Raw genomic sequence first — 20,295 nt, 5'->3', positions numbered from 1 at the left:
CCTCAATCAGGATGGCTGGAACGCAGGTACACGGTAATGTCAAAAATACAAGCAGGTGAGGTACACAGACAAGAGCCAGACTGCAGTACAGAGACTCACAGAAACAGGCTGCAGTTACACAGACTCACCACCAGCGGCCAACAAGAGTCTTCTAAACCAGTACCATAGAAATCCTGGCATGCAAACAAAACTATAACATGAAATTAATAAACAGAAAGCAAACAGGAATGAACCACTGCTTGTGGTTCATAACAGCAAGAGGTTTGAATGGAGACTCTTGTAAGGCCTCCAAAACCACCGACAAGTCCCAAGGGGCCACAGGTGGCACATAAGGAGGCTGAATCCGCAACACACCCTGAGTGAATGTATGGACATCAGGTAGGGTAGCAATTTTTCTCTGAAACCAAACCGACAAGGCAGAAATGTGAACCTTGAGGGAGGCCAGACGCAGGCCTAAGTCCAGACCCTGTTGTAGAAGGCCAACAGTTTGGCCGTACTAAACTTGAAAACGTCATGATTGTGAGAGGCACACCAAGTAAAGTAAAGTAAGCATTCCAGACCCTATGGTAGATCCGAGCAGAAGCCGGCTTACGGGCCTTCAACATAGGTTGAACGACCGCCTCAGAAAAACCCTTGGCCCTTAGGACGGAAGCCTCAAGGGCCATGCCGTCAAAGCCAGATGGGCTAAATCCAGGTAAACCCAAGGGCCCTGAACGAGGAGGTCTGGTCGTTGTGGAAGTAGAAGGGGACAATCCCACCAGAGACCCAGTAGATCGGAGAACCAGTGCCGTCTGGGCCATGCTGGAGCGACCAGAAGCAGGTTTCCTCCTTCTTGCTTGAACTTCCGTATTACTCTGGGCAGGAATGACACTGGAGGGCACACGTACGGTAGCTGAAAGTTCCATGGAATCGCAAGAGCGTCCACGAAAGCAGCTTGAGGATCCCTTGTCCTTGCTCCGAAGACCGGAACCTTGTGATTGTGCCGAGATGCCATTAGATCCCCATCTGGAAGGTCCCACGTGTCCACGAGAAGTTGAAACACCTCCAGATGGAGGCTCCACTCTCCTGCGTGTATGTCCTGACGACTGAGATAGTCCGCTTCCCAGTTCAGGACACCCGGAATGAACACTGAGGATATGGCCGGCAGATGGCGTTCTGCCCACTAAAGAATCCTTGATACTTCCTTCATTGCCATGCAGCTTCGAGTGCCGCCTTGATGATTGATGTACGCCACCGTGGTGGCGTTGTCCGATTGTACTTGAACAGGTCTGTTCTGTATGAGATGCTGGGCCATTGTCAACTCATTGAACACTGCCCGCAGTTCCTGAATTTTCATCGGGAGTAGAGACTCCTCCTTGGTCCACCGACCCTGAAGAGAGTGTAATTCCAACACCGCGCCCCAACCTCTCAGACTGACATCCGTTGTCAGAAGGACCCAGTCGGATATTCAGAAGGGACGGCCCCTGCTCAATTGTTGGTCCTGCAGCCACCAGCTTAGTAACAGGTGGACCTCCGGAGACAATGAGATCATATGAGATCTTATCCGGTGAGGCAGGCCGTCCCACTTGGTCAGAATCAACGTCTGCAGCGGGCGAGAGTGGAACTGAGCATACTCCACCACGTCGAGAGCCGACACCATGAGACCTAGCACTTGCATTGCCGAATGTATCGACACTTGCGAACGAGATAGGAAGCATCGATTCCTGTTCTGAAGCTTCAGGACTTTCTCCTGAGACAGGGACAACCGTTGGTTGTGATTGTCCAATAACGCTCCCAGGTGTAACATGCTCCGAGCAGGAACCAGGAAGGATTTCTTCCAGTTGATCAGCCACCCGTGGGCAGTCATGCGCTGGACCGCCAGATCGAGATGACACAGGAGAAGTTCTGGGGAATTTGCCAGGATCAACAAATCGTCCAAGTACGGCAGGATCCTGACCCCTTGACGGCGGAGTGTAGCCGTCATGACCGCCATTACTTTGGTGAAAACTAGGGGAGCCGTTGTCAAACCAAAGGGTAACACCCGAAATTGGTAAGGAAGGTTGCCCACCGCAAACCGCAGGTACGGAGATACCGCAATAGGGATATGCAGGTAGGCATCCTGTATTTCCAGGGAGACCATATACTCCCCAGGTTCCAAGGCCAGAACAATAGAGCACAGAGTTTCCATATGGAGACCCGCACATGCTTGTTTAAGGACTTCAGATTGAGAATGAGCCGCGAGGACCCGTTCGGTTTCGGGACTAGAAACAGCGGTGAATAGTACCCCTTGCCTCTCTGAGTTAGAGGCATCTGTACCACCACTCCTGTGATCAGGAGGGAATGTACCACCGAGTGCAACGTGTTTGCTTTTGCCGGATCCAGAGGCACATTTGTCATGAGGGTGACGATTCTTGAAGGGTACAGCGTAACCTCGAGCGACGACTTCCCTTACCCAGGCATCGGAAGTGGTCTGCAACCATTCCTGGGCAAAACCTAGAAGTCGGCCCCCCACCCTAGGATCCCCCAGAGGGCTTGGCAGGTCTGGAAGCACGAGCTTGCTTTGGGTACGCCTGACCCTTTGCTTTACCTGGAGGACGAAAGGGCTGAGGGAAAGTACTTTTAGCCTTCTGCGTGGAAAGAGCCGTACTAGGTAGGCAAGTTGTTTTAGCAGTAGTCAGATCAGCCACAATCTTACTGAGGTCTTCTCCAGAGAGAATGTCTCCCTTGAAAGGAAGCACCTCCAGGGTTTTCTTGGAATTCATATCCGACCAGGATCTCAACCAAAGGATACATCTAGCCAAGACAGACGTAATAGTAGCTTGGTCGCCAGCACCCCGGCATCGGAGGCTGTCTCCTTAAGGTACAGAGAAGCCGTGGTAATATACGAGAGACATTGTCGAGCATGCTCAGATGCGTTGGAAGGCGTGTAAATCGCTTTCAAACAACCTTCCACACGACTACCCGTCAATTCCTTCAGAGAGGTGACGGTAGCTACTGGCAGAGCAGAGGAAACTACCATGCGCGCCACATGAGAATCTACAGGGGGAGGAGTTTCCCAATTTTTTTACATAGCTCCGCAGAGAGAGGATAGCAAGCCAACAGTCTCTTATGCGGTGTGAATTCCTTTCCCGGATTATCCCATGAGTCCTGACGTATGTCATCCAGTTGTTGAGAATGAGGTAAAACTTGTTTAACCACCATCTTACAGTTAAATCGGATTTTAAGAGACCGCCACAGGCTCAGGATCAACAGACACCTGAAGAATGAGCCTAATAGCATCAATCAAATACGGGACATCCACCAATGACTTCCCCTCCCCATCAGAAATAGCTGTGTCAGTGTCTGTGGGATCAGTATATGCGCCATCCTCGTCAAACGACGTGTCTGGGATAGCAGTGGATTGGAAGGAGGTAATGGCCCGTTTAGAAGACGACTTAGTCTTAGGCGGGCGAGAGTGACACTTGGATTTAGTCATCAATCGGTTCAAATGCTGTAACTGAGTGGAAAGCTGATCCGCCCATGGCGGGTTAACGGCAGGAACCATAAACTGTTGCAGTGGCACAGGTGGTCCCACAGGGGGTGTCAATTTAGTTACGAGCGTGTTTAACAATGTGGAAAATGTAGCCCAAGGTGGGTCTTGGGACGCCCCAGGTGCTACCGACCCACTGGTCGGTAAGGAACCCCCTGAACCTAAACTCTCAGCTGCCATATTATCCTCTGTTACGTCCGCGGCCTCACTACCACGCAGTGTGGGAGAGGCCCCAGCGTCGTTGCCACGTGAAGCAGACTTAGCAGTGTGCACAATAATGGGCAACCTGGTACAAAGTGTAGCAGCACTATACCTATCAAGAACTCTCAGAACAGAAGCCTAAGATGGCACAGAACGGGAGTTCTATAGATATAGAATATATGGTGACTATAACTCACAAGTAAAAATACCCTGTCAGTATATCTTGTGATACAATCCTATATTATTATAGAAAAACCTGAAACACTTGGCCCACACAGGTATAGCAATATAGGAATAGCACGCTGACTGAAATACCCTGCAATAAGGCAACCACGCAGCAGCTACATGCACACACACGTATATAGTCACAAGCTCACCATGCAGAAATTATGAACCATAAACTGCACTGGACTAGCAATACAAAGTAATACTCAGTATGGCTACATGTGATAACAATAGATATAACAAACACAGTAAGCACTGGATGTATATCACAGGGTGTTTGTACCACACAACCCTGAATGTATGCACTCTTTCTTAACTAACACAGTCCCAGTGACAGGTAGAATACTCAAGTGTGCTGTAGGAAGCACAGCACTGGCAGTCAGGCGGTTCCACAGAGGAGGATATGTCCCAGCAATCCCAGGAACGGCAAGGCTCTTTCTGTAATGGTTGCTGACCGGGAGAGAGGGAGAAGGAAGCAGCTCCAGGGCAGGAACATTGCATAAATGGCGCCCTGGGGCTGGGGGGAGGGGCCTCAGGTCCGGCCTGCTCCCCCTGCTGGCATCCCCACCAGGCGTGCGGGCAGTAAAGACAACAGGAGGTGGGGGGGGGGGGGGGGGGTAATGGTACAACGTCCCCCCTGACCTGTGCCCATAAAGTATATCCCTGATGGCTAGTGGAACATCAGCCCAGTTATCCGTGTCCACGCCAGCGCGCGTGGCCAGCCTCCTACGGCCGCGCTGGATCGCGGTGCAAAGTGCGGCACAGAAGCCCCTTACCTCCCCCTTGACAGCGGCCCCGCGATCCGGGAGACGGCGGCGTGTGTGTGACTCACGTGAAGAGGGAAGAAGCCTTCGCCTCCGCTGCAGTGACCCGGCAACCGCGGCGCGGGAGTATACAGCGCCGCTGGGGGTGATGGAGCTGCAGCAGAGATGTCTATTAGACACAGCCTGCTGCAGCCCTTGTAGATTCTTCTTCTTTTCAGTCAAAGTTAAAGCTAAGAATAGTCTGCCCCCCCGTTAAGTGACCTGCTACTGCAGGCACCAACTACAAACTGAGCTCCTGTTCACGGAGGCGGCGCTATGCATCTTGGGAAGACGGTCAAAGCTTTGAGCCTGTTGGTGCCTCGGATCAAGATCCTACTCTACACCCTGATGTTAATCCTTGTGGAGCCCATTGTACACCGCAGCAGAAAAGTTCATATTTTAACGTAAACCTGAGGGGTAGGAGGTTAGGGATAGGCTGCGGATAGTGGGGTTTGGGTTAGGCACCATTGGGTGGGAGTTTAGGTATAGGCACCAAGGGGGGAGGGTTAGGGTTAAGCTGCGGAGCAGGGGGTGTTAGGTTTAGGCACCACCGGGGGGAGGTTAGGGTTAAGCACTAAGGGGGGAGGTTAGCGTTAGGCTGCGGAAACGGCGGTTAGGGTTAGGAGGACAAGGGTTAGCATACTAAACTCACCCCTGTTGGGATTGCAACCTTTGGGATCCCGGCGTCGCTATTTTGACCGCCAGTATCCCGCCCGGAGGTCATTCATACTGAACCCACAGTAACATATGCGTCTGGCTAACACTAGGCACACTACGGACGTACCAGTCACTTGTGCACAAGTTATAAACCAATTATTTCATGATCAAACAGACGTAATCACTATCAGGCAGCAATTAGAACTAAAACACCATCTGTAACACGACAGAAACAACGCTCCGTCTCATGTATGCCAAAACAATAAAAATAGCTCAAATCCGCTTTCTATGTGTTCTGTGACCTGAGGAACGGGGTAATGACCAGTGAGTGTCGATGTAGTGATAGCAAAGAACAAGCAGCTCTCGCGAGCACTGGTGAGCGTTCTAATCAACACCCAATATGTGCACCTGCCCTAACCACCCTCATACTGCATATAGCTTCTACAGGCGTGTAAGGGTATTTTCCCCCAACTGCCTAGGTGCTACATGTGTGCAGATCTGCAAGCATGTATTTTGCATGTTCCATTTATTGGGCATGTACGGTGTAAATTCATGGTGATGTGCTCACTCAGCATCAGCTGTACAATGCTCCTGCTTTGTGTAAAACTGCTTAGTCCGTAATGTAGAGTAATGGATGTGTTTACATGGTTTTTACAACTATCATACTGAAGAAAAAGGAATAAAGGTTAGCGCATATTTCTATTAGCCTAAAACACCTCACACTCAACTACACTGGTAGAACTTACTGTATATGAATCAGCAGGTTCTCCGGACAGACACGGATCTAATCAGAGACACTGATAGAACTTACTGTGGGCCGGATGTACTAAGCGGAAAATGCGGTAAACTCCCTGTTTACCGCATTTTTCTGATGTACTGACCCCCGGCCGGCAGGTCAGCGCCGCGGCGGGGTACGCCAGCTTTAGCTGGCGATAGTCCATAGAAGCCTATGGGCTTCTCTTCGCGGCGCTGTGTGAGGGATCCCATCGGATCCCTCCCAGCATGCCCTGCGGCCGCCCCCGTCACCCCGCGCATGCGCAGACTGACTCCCAGGGCGAATCCCGGAAGTCAGGCTGCCGCTGCGCATCGCGGAGGTCAGCTCTTATCGGAAGAGCTGTCCTCCGCAATGCTGATCGCATAGGTTAGTAAATATGCGATCAGCATCGTGGCGCAGGGCGGCGATAGGCGGCGATGTACATTAGTACATCCCGCCCTGTATATGAATCAGCAGGATCTCCGGACAGACCCTGATCTAAACAGAGACTACACTGGTAGAACTTACTGTATATGAATCAGCAGGATCTCCGCACAGACACGGATCTAATCAGAGACTACACTGGTAGAACTTACTGTATATGAATCAGCAGGATCTCCGCACAGACACGGATCTAATCAGAGACTACACTGGTAGAACTTACTGTATATGAATCAGCAGGATCTCCGCACAGACACGGATCTAATCAGAGACTACACTGGTAGAACTTACTGTATATGAATCAGCAGGATCTCCGGACAGAGCCTGATCTAATCAGAGACTACATTGATAGGGGTGGTCTTCAGGTTGCCGACTGTCGGGATCCGGGAGCACAGTATACCGGCGCTGGCATGCCGACAGATTTTCTCCCTCGTGGGGGTCCACGACCACCCTGGAGAGAGAACAAATAGCGTGGCGCGCGTAGCGCCGCACCGTGCCCGCAGCATGGCGAGTGCAGCGAGCCCGCAAGGGGCTCATTTGCGCTCGCCACGCTGTCGGTATGCCAGCGGTCGCCCGATATGCTGGTCGCCGGGAGCCCGGCCGCCGGCATACCATACAGCACTCCACTGATAGAACTTACTGTATATGAATCAGCAGGATCTCAGGACAGACACGGATCTAATCAGAGACTACACTGGTAGAACTTACTGTATATGAATCAGCAGGATCTCAGGACAGACAGGGATCTACTCAGAGACTACACTGGTAGAACTTACTGTATATGAATCAGCAGGATCTCCGGACACACACGGATCTAATCAGAGACTACACTGACAGAACTTACTGTATATGAATCAGCAGGATCTCCGGACATACACGGATCTAATCAGAGACTACACTGACAGAACTTACTGTATATGAATCAGCAGGATCTCCGGACAGACCCTGAGCTAACCAGAGTCATATGCTGATGAGAATGAATGAAGTTCCTGCAGTGGTGTGGACCAGTCACCTAGGCACCAGTCCTGTGACCTCTCTGTATGAGGCCAGGGGGCATATGTAATAGGGTCAGAGTTTGCCGGAGGTGAACAATGCCGGACGATCTCGGACGTCATTTTAAAGTGGCAATCATTGACAAGGCATGGTTTGTTTTTTTCCTTGTAAATGATTGCCCCTTTAAAAAAGCCTCAGCGATCAACCGGCATCCCGGACCACCAACAAACTTGGACCGTATTACATATGCCCCAAGGTACTGCAGCATTTGTGCCAAATGGCAGCACCGGCACACATGTGCCAATGTTACAGCTGGTAGCACCTAGCTATTGTGCATTCTCATTGTGTGAGGACAGGGACAACACTCAGAGGCAGAAATGGAACATTAAATGGAACGCTTAATACAAAGCAATGGTTTATAGAATCCCTTCTGACTCCAGGCACGAGGTTACCTTCTCCCTTCCTATGTTATGCTCTACATACTTGGAACCCTGGAGAGTGGGTGGCAACAGAAGAGTTCCAAGTACAGATGCGTGGAGCTGCGGCAGAACTGAGATATGCAGCTTCCCCTAACAAAAACCCCTGACTCCGTTGTCCTTCCCAGTGGTCAATTAACGCCTGCAAGACTATGGTTTCTTGTGCCCACGGCAGCCGCGTTTGAATGGGCGAATTAGGTCCGCCCAGACTCCGATGCTCCCCGGTCTTAATAGGAGACAAGGCGTTAACCGAGACCATGGAGAACAAGGGGAAAACTAACTAAGACTGACACTAAAACTAACTAAAACTGACACGACTAAAAGAGAAAAGGATACAAAAAAATAACAAAGTAGTTTATGTGCGGCGCGGCCGCCTGAAACAAAAACAAATCAATTAATGGAGCCTAACTGCCAAATACGAACCTGTCGTAATACGGCGAGGACAGCAATGCGGAAACCTCGCAAAAATGACACAACCAAAAATATATAAAGAAAATACGGCTTCAGCCATAAAGTGCAGCAGAGCCGCTGCTCACGACACCACAACAGGTGTGCGCAGGAAACGACCGGAACCCAGAGGCTTCGGATACCAGACCACTCTACTGGAAGGCAACACGGAGGACAGCAGGAAACGATCCATCAGACAGGACTCAGGAAACTGGACACAGGACACTGGAGTACACAAGCTGGATGCAGGAACACACCAGAGGCAGGAAGACAGGCTCCACAGAAAGCTATCACCGGCGGGGCTGCCCTATTCTGGCTCCCATAAAAAAAGCCCCGCAGACCAATCATCAGGCAGCCCAGCCCCCGGACCCTGATCAATGCAGCTGTCAGCTGGCGCGCGGCGTCCCGGGTGTTTAGTAACAGCCGGGACTGCAGTGCAGGGCGGCCGCCCGGTGTTTCCGGTTGCTAGGCAACCGGCCGGGGATAGGGAATCAGCGGCGAAAGTGACGCGCAGGCCCTGTTGCCTAGAAACGGCCGGGAGCCGCCGCGACCCGCCGCCACTGACATCCTAACATGGACACACGTGCTCTTCTCACTGCAGATATGTTCAATTGGACTGTGCATGATCTATTCCATCGTAGCAAGAACTAGGAAACAGTTTAGTACAGACCCAGCTCCACCAATCACTGTAAAACTTAAGGGGTGTACAAACAGAGAGATCCGTGCTTAAATTCTAAGCAATCTGACTAGATTGCTTAGAAGTTAAGCACGGATCTCTCTGTGTGTATGCCCCTACAGCGATAGCTATGCGCTGCCCCGCGCACCGCTATCGCCGGTGCTAGATTGCACAATCTTCTAGCGCAGGGTGAAATGAGCGGCCCCTCCACCCCCCCCCCCCTTCCCCCCACTCAGAACATGTCATGCTGTGCCGAGCAGGGGGGAGAGATGTGCACTGAGCGGTCTGTGATAGATCGCTCAGCATACATCTCGCCCCGTGTGTACTGGCCTTTGCATTTAGAAGTTCAGTCACTTTCCCCGAAATTATTACATCCTGCTCAGCTGGATAATACCGACTCCAGTAAAACATCCTGAAGCTGGTTAAAAGCTCAGGGTCACTGGGAGATATTATTCCTGTACTAATAGAACGATCTACATTCCCTTTGCTTTGTGTTCTCTGCAGACGGACCACTTACCTTCTTCTTGGCTCTGCGCTTCTCGGCTTTCTGTTTGGACTGACCGTCTTCGGAAAAGTCGTCGGAATCTATTTCTTCCTCCTTCAAGAGCACAGACATATACATGAGTAAATAAAATTGCAGCATATGTGACCGGCTTATACCAGGCACACGTTACGGACACTTACTTGTGCCCATGTTGTAAAACATTTATTTTATGTGCAGCAAACGCAGGCATCATTACGCATCAATTACAATGACAAGAACCTCTTTAATAACACATAAACCACCCCTATTACTAGTATGCAATAAAAAGTTTCCACCCCTATTACCAGTATGCAATAAAACGAGTTTCCACCCCCATTACCAGTATGCAATAAAAAGAGTTTCCACCCCTATTACCAGTATGCAATAAAAAGAGTTTCCACCCCTATTACCAGTATGCAATAAAAAGAGTTTCCACCCCCATTACCAGTATGCAATAAAACGAGTTTCCACCCCCATTACCAGTATACAATAAAAAGAGTTTCCACCCCTATTACCAGTATGCAATAAAAAGAGTTTCCACCCCTATTACCAGTATGCAATAAAAAGCGTTTCCACCCCTATTACCAGTATGTAATAAAAAGAGTTTCCACCCCCATTACCAGTATGCAATAAAAAGAGTTTCCACCCCTATTACCAGTATGTAATAAAAAGAGTTTCCACCCCCATTACCAGTATGCAATAAAAAGAGTTTCCACCCCTATTACCAGTATGCAATAAAAATAGTTTCCACCCCTATTACCAGTATACAATAAAAAGAGTTTGATTAAAAATGCTCAACAAGAGAATATCTATTAACGGGGAAAGTTATGAATTAAGCACCAGTGCGGGTGGAGTGGTTCCCTAACAGCCAATCACAAGTTGTTCGCTACTACAAGCAGACCATCATCAGCATATGCTTTCAAGTAATACGGCTTCCCCAGGAGTATTTGTGTGTCTATCCTCTGAATGTTTTAACAATTGCGCAAATGTGATATTGTTGTACCTGGCTACGTTACAACGCCCCTGTCCATCTATTTGAGCACTGCCCTATCTCACAGACACACAAGCGGTAGGATAAACTCCAGCAAATTTCAGTTGAAGTTGGCCATCCACTAGTGCGAGGTATCGCGTGTGAACCTCGCATGCGATACCCTGACAACTCACCCGGCAGCTCCCGGGCGGCTGGACTGCATACGATACATTGCATGCGGTCGTTTTGCATATGATGTATCGTATTCGATCCCAGTTATGGCTGCGGGATCCGACAAATCCATGCAGCAGCCATAGCAATCTGCGACTCCGACCCGAGAAGCACAGGAACGCGCCTCGGATCTGAGTCGGAGGAAAATGACATGCGATGTGACACTTTTCATCCGATACATCAATCCGAAAGCTCGGAATCAGGGGGGCCTTTAGTGCCCCATGCAGGAAACAGGTTTCTGGGGATCTCACTTTTGCTGGATCACCTGCGCCAGGCTACACAATTTTTAAGACTGAGCCAAAGGCTTAATATCTTCTATGGACAAGAGCTGTGCCGCAAATCTGGCACTGTATTGTCCTTTTACTGTATTTGCAAACTGCACTGTGCCATGTCCCCATATACTCAGGAGAACACTTCCAAAGTATCCCAAACTTAGGGGGACATTTACTAAGCAGTGATAAAAGCGGAGAAGCGAGCCAGTGGAGAAATTGCCACATCAACCAATCAGCAGCTCTGTATCATTTTACAGTATTCAAATTATAGATGTTACTTCAGTGCTGATTGGTTGCCAGGGGCAACTTCTCCACTGGCTCACTTCTCCTCTCTTATCACTGCTTAGTAAATGTCCCCATTAGAGTCAGGCTACATAATCCACTATGATCTCTCCCAGGCTGGTTTCTTCTAGGTCACACACGCCCTGCTTTGTCGCACTGGGCATAACTCAGGGGTGGACAGAGTTAGCCATTTCCTTGGAAGCAGAAACGAGTCACAGATATGGTAATGCAGCAGGAGGCATCTGGTATAAGCAGACTCCTCCTGCATACATGTGTGATCCAGTGCCGCGAACGACGCTGCATCGGATCACTCTACGACATCATTGGCCGTCTGAGTACCTCCCAGGTTACGCAGATCAGCCACCGCAGCTTTATCGCTGAGGCCAGGAAATCTTCATCAGAGAGGTCTCTGGCCTCGGCACTCCCAAAAACCGGAGACGATACACAACTACGTGTATCTTGGATGCCAACCAGACGACACACATTCTCTAATACAGTATCTACATCAAAGCTTTTCTTGACCTGGCGGAAGAACAGTTGTAAGGGGGATATTTAATAAAACATAATGATCTCATAAAAACTGGAAAATGTGATATTTATGTTCTCTGGAGATAGAGATAAATATCTCCTCTCCAGTGGCAGTTGCAGAGCAGTCCACAATTTATTTATTTATTAATAGTTTCTTATATAGCGCATCAAATTCCGTTGCGCTTTGCAATTGGAAATTCAAATAGGGGAATCACACCAACTGCCAGTGAGTCCCGAACAGCAACGTCTGGCAGTGTTTGTGGTGGCAGTTGGTGTGGCTCCCCTATTTGAATTGTGGCTTGCGCTACAACTGCCACTGGAGAGGAGATATTTATCTCCATCTCCAGAGAACATAAATATCACATTTTCCAGCTTTTATGAGGTAATGATGTTTTATTAAATATCCCCCAAAGTCCCCAGAATACAGTGACTGCATCCTAGTATTTCCTCAACCAGAATTTAGAATAAAACGTTTAATCAATAGTAACAGAAAAGTTATATAGGAATGACATCTATTGCAGACTACTTATAATTTGGAGTACAATTTCCAAAGTCTATCACATAATTTTTTTACAATTTAAAAAAATAAAATAAATATGACCTGTCATTCACACACTGCCCTGGCAGTCCTCTCTTTATTATTTAGCAGTGCTCATCACAGTGACCGTAGTTGAAGGTGTTGGGTGATAGTAACATAGTTACATAGTTTCTGAGGTTGAAAAAAGACAATTTGTCCATCGAGTTCAACCTATATGTGGTTCTCTACGCTGTATTAATTTTTAAGACTAATTTTGTCTGTTCAAAGTAGAAAAGGGGCAAACTCTGGCGCAAATAAAAGGTCTGCCCAAAGTAGGATTGCAGGAAAGAAAGCAAACAAGGTATTAGCATGCATAGAACACGGAATTGATGCAATGGATGAGAGTGTTATACTCCGATTATATAAATCACTAGTAAGGCCACCTCTTGAATACTGTACACAATTTTGGGCACCATACTACAAAAAGGATATCCTGGAACGAGAAAAGGTTCAGAGGAGGGCTACCAAACTGATTAGGGGAATAGAGACACTGGATTATGAGGAAAGGCTTATGAGGCTAGGCATGTTTACACTGGAAAAGAGGAGATTAAGAGGGGACATGATTAACATTTACAATGTATAAGGGGACAATACACAGAGCTTGCGTGGATCAGTTTTTGGTAAGATCAACTCAGAGGACACGTGGACATATGCTTAGGTTTGGAAGAGATGAGATTTCGCACACAGAGGCAAAAGGACAATACATGTTTGGAATTCCCTGCCAGATAGAGTAGTAATGGCGGACTCGGTTGATACTTTTAGGAATGGCCTAGATAAATTCCTAATGCATAAGGATATAATAATAATAATAATTTTATTTATATAGCGCTCTTTCTCCAATAGGACTCAAGGTGCTTAACAGATACATAGCCTAATATAGTACAGAAAATAATGAAGTACAGAACAGATTTTCAGAAAATTCAGAAGCATGGAGATACTAAAGGGACAATTATGGGAATGCTTGAGTAAAAAGGAAAGTCTTGAGTCTACTTTTGAAGGATTCTATAGTTGGGGCCTCTCGCACTGTTCAGGGAAGTGAGTTCCATAGAGTCGGAGCCGCATGACTAAAAGCTCGACCCCCAGATGAATTACGGGAGATTCTAGGTACTGCTAAAAGTCCTTCATCTACAGTTTGCAGTAATCGAGTGGGGCAGTATGGGGTCAGTAGCTGCTTCATGTAGTGCTTTGAAACTCAGTAAGCCAATCTTGAAGATGATTCGCCATCTTACAGGCAGCCAGTGAAGGGTGTAGAGGATGGGTGCTATGTGACTAGAACGGGGCTGGTTGGGTAACAGCCTGGCAGCTGTGTTTTGCACCAGCTGTAAGCGGTGCAATTCTTTTGCTGGGAGACCAAGGTAGAGGGCATTACAGTAGTCTAATCGAGATTATACAAATGCATGGATGGCTATGGTGGGTAGGTCACACACTATAATAATAATTTAAAAAAAAGGAAATAAATAAAAACTGTCTAAAAATAATACAGCGTAGGAGCCCCCAAATAGGTTGAACTCGATGGACAATTGTCTTTTTTCAACCTCAAAAACTATGTAACTTATGTAACAAACAAGTAATAAATGAATACAAATACAAAGAAGCAAGGGAACGATCAAGGCGCCACCAAAAAGGACAAACCATCAACAACAACACAGCTCCCCCAAAACAAGCATGAAGCAACAAAATATCACTGATTTGATATGTAAAAGAAAAAAATACAATATACAATGCGCAACACCACTTTAAATGAAAGATTCCTCAAAAAGTGTCCAGAAAGAGAGCCCCGACGTGACGCTCTCCCCGACAGATGAAAGAACAGGGCCCCCCCACCACTCCAAACACACATCCGAGCGTGCCGAGGACTCACACAAAAAAGGAACACATAACACACACAAAGACACCTCTCACCAGAATCGAGCACAAAACACAGCTGCAACAAATGCCCCCCAAACGCATCCCACCCACGCACCAGCGCGACTGACTCCACACACAAAGGCATCTCCAAACGAAACTCCGACGCCGCTGACCGGTGCAAAAGTTCCCCACTTCTTCAGAATATACAAAATCCAAAGCCAACAACAAAAATATAAAACAGTCCATTGGATGACAGTGCCCAAAATCCACAAAGACTACCGAAGTCCTCCAAGCCAGATGTGCAAGACCCCAACACAGGCGAATACCCGTGACAGCACCCGCGCCAGACCTCCAACAAACCTCGCAGACAAACAATGACAATCCCTACTGCTGCCCCAAAAAGTCCACTCTCTGCGTGCACCAACGCCTCCTCGACACACAAGGGCCCCCTTCAAGGTTTATGTACACCTTGAAAACGACCTCTGCGAAACGGCACGGGCGCACACAGAGAGTGGACCCTCCAAATTAACAGTAAGCATTGCCACTGCTCGTCCGCAAGGCCCACCTTGGGTGTGTACACAGAATTGGTATCTTTCTGGTCGTTGTTACAATACAGATATAGGGATACAGTGCCATACCCATTAAATTATACACGGTGGAGTCACATTATTATGACCACCTCCTACATGTGACGTCGCAGTGCGTAGCCCATGAAGTAAGTCACGTGTCGTGCGCTGGTCTGGTGGGTATATAAGGTGTGTGACAGGACGTCTGCACACCTATCACTCGTTGCCGTCATGGGTAAAAGGGACGATTTATTCGAGTTGCAAAAAGGGATGATTATCGGCTTTCGGACCATGGGTGGCGGTATTTCTGACACAGCGCAGTTTATGAACTGTTTGCCTGCTGCTGTGGTGAAGGTGTATCGTGACTAGACAAATGGCACCATTGTGAATAACCAACGTGGAAACTGCGGGATGTCGGCTACAAAGGTGCGTGAGGGATGGCCAACACGATACAGTGGAGCAGCTGTATCAGACGTGTGTCTAAAATGACAGTTCAGCCGTCTAGCTGCTGTCCGTGCTGCACACGGCGGTTACTCTGGCCATTAGCTGGTGGTCATAATAATGTGACTCCTCTGTGTATTGTTCTATGTAAATGCAGGAAACAAGCAAACCTCATGCAGCCCTGTTTCACAAATAAGGAAACCAAAAGCAATTCATTAATATCACTGCCATCTACAAAAGTAAATTTTATCTACAGTTTTTTCTGCCATAGCTGGAGCCCAAGGGGATGCTCCATCCAGCGGTTAATCCCTGAGGCTCCTCCGGTTCCTTGGCATAAAACTGGCAAATTAATTCTGTTCTGTACTTTCACTGCAATCTGTGTTTGGTCCTCTCAGTGACAACCCTCTGGTTGTCAATCGGAGCTGTGGGAAGTAGCAGATCCCAGGGTTACAGCTAGGAACCATTAGGTCGGCAGGTACAAAAGGTTGACATATTTTTTTTCATGTTTTCCCAACATTTGCTTGATTTACTATCAACGTGGACTACGAAGCGTGGAGAGCAAATCAAGCCTGTGAGAGTTTTAGGTCGACTACTATTGGTCATTAGGTCGACATGGCAAAGGTCCACACATGAAAAGGTCAACATGAGGTTTCAAAAAAAAAAAAAAAAAAAAATATTTTTCATTTTTTGAACTTATTCATACTTTAGGATCAACGTGGACTACGATTGGGAATAGTAACCTGTGCCGAGCGCAGCAGTACTTGTCCGAAACATGGCGAGCGAAGCAAGCCACGCGAGGGGACACGGCTCACTAATTGGGGTACCCGGTCACTTTATGAAGAAAACGACACCAATGTATTTTTTTAAAAACTCATGTCAACCTTTTTTCCCATGTCAACCTATTTTAGGTGTCGACCTAGTCACTATCGACCAATAGTGGTCGACCTAGTGGCTGTCAACCTAGTTACTGTCGACCAAACGATCCACACCCGTTTGTACTGATGGTGGTTTCAGGAAATAAAATGTACAATATTTACCCAAAAAAGCTGTGTCGACCATTGACATGTTGACCTTTTGTACCTGTTGGCCTTAACCACTGCCACCTTTCATGTGTCGGCCTTTTGTACCTGTCGACCACATGGGGTCGACCTAATGACTATCTAGACAATGTATATCATATATACCACACCCTGCTGGGATAGGGGTTATTGGATGGTAAAGCAGCTTCATCAGGCCCTAATACAGATGGAGCCTCGCTCATCTAGCCTTCTCTGCTGCGCCTAGGTGCACCAAGGTTTATTAGCATAAGCCCTTCATCTATTGTTCTCAGCTCCAATACAATACAGAGAGAACAATACATCAGGGGATTAAGTCCGACTGCCCTGGCCCACTTCTCCACTCTTATCACTGCTTAGTAAATGTACCCCTTAGTCCCACTGCCTTGGATCAATGAATCCTATTAAAGGCCAAGATAAAGATGGCTCCATCTGTATCTTCAAGTTTAAGCGAGTGTGATTGGAGATGCTGAGAATGACGGCCTATACAGGGTTGGACTGGCCCACAGGGATACAGGGGGAAGCACCGGCGGGCCCTATTGCCTGGGAGGGGGGGCCCCAAGCCCCTCCTCTAGAGATCAGGTTCAAGACTGTGCTGTTACTAATCTAGTACATTATCTTGCATGCACTACAGTATTTACTGTATATATTTATCTAGGGGACCAACACTTACAAAATGGTTAGGCAAACCAATGTAGTGGCTGGGCACAACCCCTCTAGAGACTGGCCACACCCCTAAACATGGGCCCCTACCACTGCATTCCCCCGGTGGGCCAGATATGCCTCAGTCCGACACTGGGCCTGTGCATATTATATAAACAGTCTGCATAGTGTTACTTTTCCTAACAGCAGTATTTAGATGTAACGCGGCAGGCTAAGCTTTCTATATTACATACTATTAGGCATTTCAGTCTACAGTGTTCACACATTGGGATCTTGCAGCGAGAAACATATTAGCATACCTGAAGATTAAGGTCCTTTCTGTGCATTATCTCATTCCTGCAGCCACGGGTACTTTCAGCAGTTTCAAAGTCCATTGCATTCTCTGATGTCTCAAGGTGATGCTTTATGGCCGGGAACAGGGAGAAGAAGAAAAAAAAGTTTTATGTAAGAATTCAAGCGCTGAACTCTCAACATCTTTCATTATGGATCAAGAGTCTAATGAATAATGAACTACTTACGTGGAACTACAGCATCTGTCTGCTGTGAGCACCAAATTAGTATATACACACATTTACGCAGCATAAGCAAAAAAGTTCCCTGAACTCAACTTAATACAATTTATAACAAGAGTGGACCTGACAAATCCCAGGAGTCGGGAAACCGGCGTATTTAACTTTTTCAGACAATTCCTGTAAATTTTAATGTGTGCACCCTTTCCTATCTTAATTAAAAGCAGACGCCTGGGGTAAGAATGTAATAGGGTTTGCGTTTGCAAAAAAGTGCTCGTTTTTTTAAGCATTGTGATTTAACACAGCCAAAAAAAAATTTTTAATAAACAAAAATTGCCGCTTTAAATCTGCTGCAAAATCAGTGTAAAATTTGGAACTTTTGCATTATAAAGTACCAAACGCAATTTAACCAGCTTAACCCCAGCAAAAATGGCTGCATAAGACTCCGGCTAGGTGAGGTTTGTGAACGATAGGGGGTAAATTTACCATAGCTTCTAAAAATGAAAAGTGGTAATATTGCCCATAGCAACCAATCAGATTCAGTCCATCCAGTTTTAGGATGCAATAGAGAAATGATAGACATTTAAGGGTTGCTGTAGTCGGGAAAAAATATAAAAGTTTACAATTTAAGCACAAAGCCAACTTAATATGTATGTACACTAAAAGCTGGTTTGAGCCCAAACTCTACATTTAAGAGTCTATTCATGAAGCAGTGAAAACAATGGAGAAACAGTCCAGTGGAGAAGTTGCCTATGACAACCAATCAGCATCTCCCTTACATTTTGGGATATGCTGATTGGTTGTCATGGGCAACTTCTTCACTGGGCTGTTTCTCCACTGTTTTCACTGCTTCATGAATAGACCCCATCATTACATATTCCTTTTATGGATTTCACATATGAGCGCTAGTTTTGACTGTCTATCTCCACACCCACATCTCCCGTCTGTCATTCCCTGGAGAAGAGTTACCCCTAAGGACTGTGTAAAACACTTAGAATAAATCCACCGTATTGTTGACGACAGCTTATAGTTGCAATAAGAAGGGAACAATAGGCAATTCATAACCGCGAAATAGCCCAATCTAAATAAACAATTCACACACGGAAACACAACACTGAAACAATAAGGCTGATTTACTAATATAACATTTATGGACACAATTTACAGTGAACCACAAAAATAAATCAATAGAAATCATCAATTATCTTTTATTTGTCTCGCGCAAGTTACAAATGTCACTGTACAATCAATTTGCACCTATGTGTGCAGCATACTGCAGGGGGAAACATAGGGGGGTAACCTATTAGCTGCCATAACCTGTTTTCACGTGAAAAACTGGACTTTTACTGCGTATCACTGAAAAACCACTAGCCAATTAGCAGTGAGAAGTTTTCACTAAAAATTTTACAGCGAATTTCACTTCACCTACTCTGTGCAGGTGAAAAGTTGGGAAAATCCCTATTTTAAAAGGTAAAAATGTCGGAATTTGGTTCAGAACTCTTGGGACACCCTCCCTAATGACTAATTAGGCACTTAGAAGTTTTTAATTATTTTTAATTGCCCAATAAAAACGTCAGTGTGAAAAAGTGCAAAGTGATGGAATTTGGGGTTCAAAGTGTAGGATAGGTACATTGGGGTGCTTTATTGGTGGGACAAGTGTTTTTGGACTTGCAGGTAGGAGTAGTTGGTCTGTTTACACTTTTTTTTTTTTAAATCCCATAAAATGACCCAAACATATACTTATACCCATTTTTATGCACCCCAAATTCAATTTGAGCACTTATTTTGATGAAAGAAAATAACCTTTTATAATATTTTTCCATTTTTTAACAAAAATGCATTTAATAGCCATTTGACCCACTTTAAGTACCCCAAATATATTTAATATGACCTATAATACACTACTATGCTGTTGTCCTACGTTAGTTTAGCATTTTTGAGATACAGGCTGATTTCCCCATTTTCACCCTGATATTTCACTTCTTTTCTTTTCACCCAAGTCCTGTTTTCGCACATTTGAAATAGGATAGGGCAAAAAACGGAAGTGTGCATACCCACGAAAAGCTGTTTTTGCAGCAATTTTCACGTGATAGACGCAAAAAAAAGCGAAAAAAATTGCTGTGATTTTGGGGTTAATTGGATACCGCCCATAGGCCCTCATTCCGAGTTGTTCGCTCGTTACCGAGTTTCGCTATATTGCGATTAGTCGCTTCCTGCGCATGCGCAAGGTTCGCAGAGCGCATGCGCTTAGTTATTTTACACAAAAGTTAGGTATTTTACTCACGGCATAATGAGGATTTTTCATCGTTCTGGTGATCGGAGTGTGATTGACAGGAAGTGGGTGTTTCTGGGCAAAAACTGTCCGTTTTCTGGGCGTGTGCGAAAAAACGCTGCCGTTTCTGGGAAAAACGCGAGAGTGGCTGGAGAAACGGGGGAGTGTCTGGGCGAACGCTGGGTGTGTTTGTGACGTCAAACCAGGAACGAAACTGACTGAACTGATCGCAGTGGCAGAGTAAGTCCCGAGCTACTCAGAAACTGCAAAGAAATTTCTATTCGCAATTATGCGAATCTTTCGTTCGCAATTCTGCTAAGCTAAGATACACTTCCAGTAGGCGGCGGCTTAGCGTGTGCACTGCTGCTAATAGCAGC

At 46.7% G+C, this 20,295-nt stretch overlaps 1 protein-coding gene across 5 annotated transcripts in view; it reads right to left on the bottom strand.

The window, feature by feature from the left end:
- The window catches only part of LOC135056751 (stress-induced-phosphoprotein 1-like), a 141,930-nt gene that overhangs the window by 75,318 nt on the left and 46,317 nt on the right, over positions 1–20,295 (bottom strand). For all 5 annotated transcript variants that reach the window (XR_010244062.1, XR_010244061.1, XM_063962293.1 and 2 more), the window contains exons 2-3: positions 17,437–17,538; positions 9,699–9,779 (exon numbers count right to left, since the gene is read on the bottom strand). Coding sequence is in view for 3 of the 5 variants with exons in the window: in XM_063962293.1 (XP_063818363.1) it covers positions 9,699–9,779; positions 17,437–17,538 (183 nt within the window). In the remaining 2 variants the exon portion in view is untranslated. The remainder of the gene's footprint in view (positions 1–9,698; positions 9,780–17,436; positions 17,539–20,295) is intronic.

This window comes from Pseudophryne corroboree, chromosome 3, assembly GCF_028390025.1.
Source record: "Pseudophryne corroboree isolate aPseCor3 chromosome 3, aPseCor3.hap2, whole genome shotgun sequence".
In the NCBI taxonomy this organism is placed as follows: Eukaryota; Metazoa; Chordata; class Amphibia; order Anura; family Myobatrachidae; genus Pseudophryne; species Pseudophryne corroboree.
Note: the sequence above shows the minus strand (reverse complement) of the source record. Positions and strands in the feature narration are given on the sequence as shown.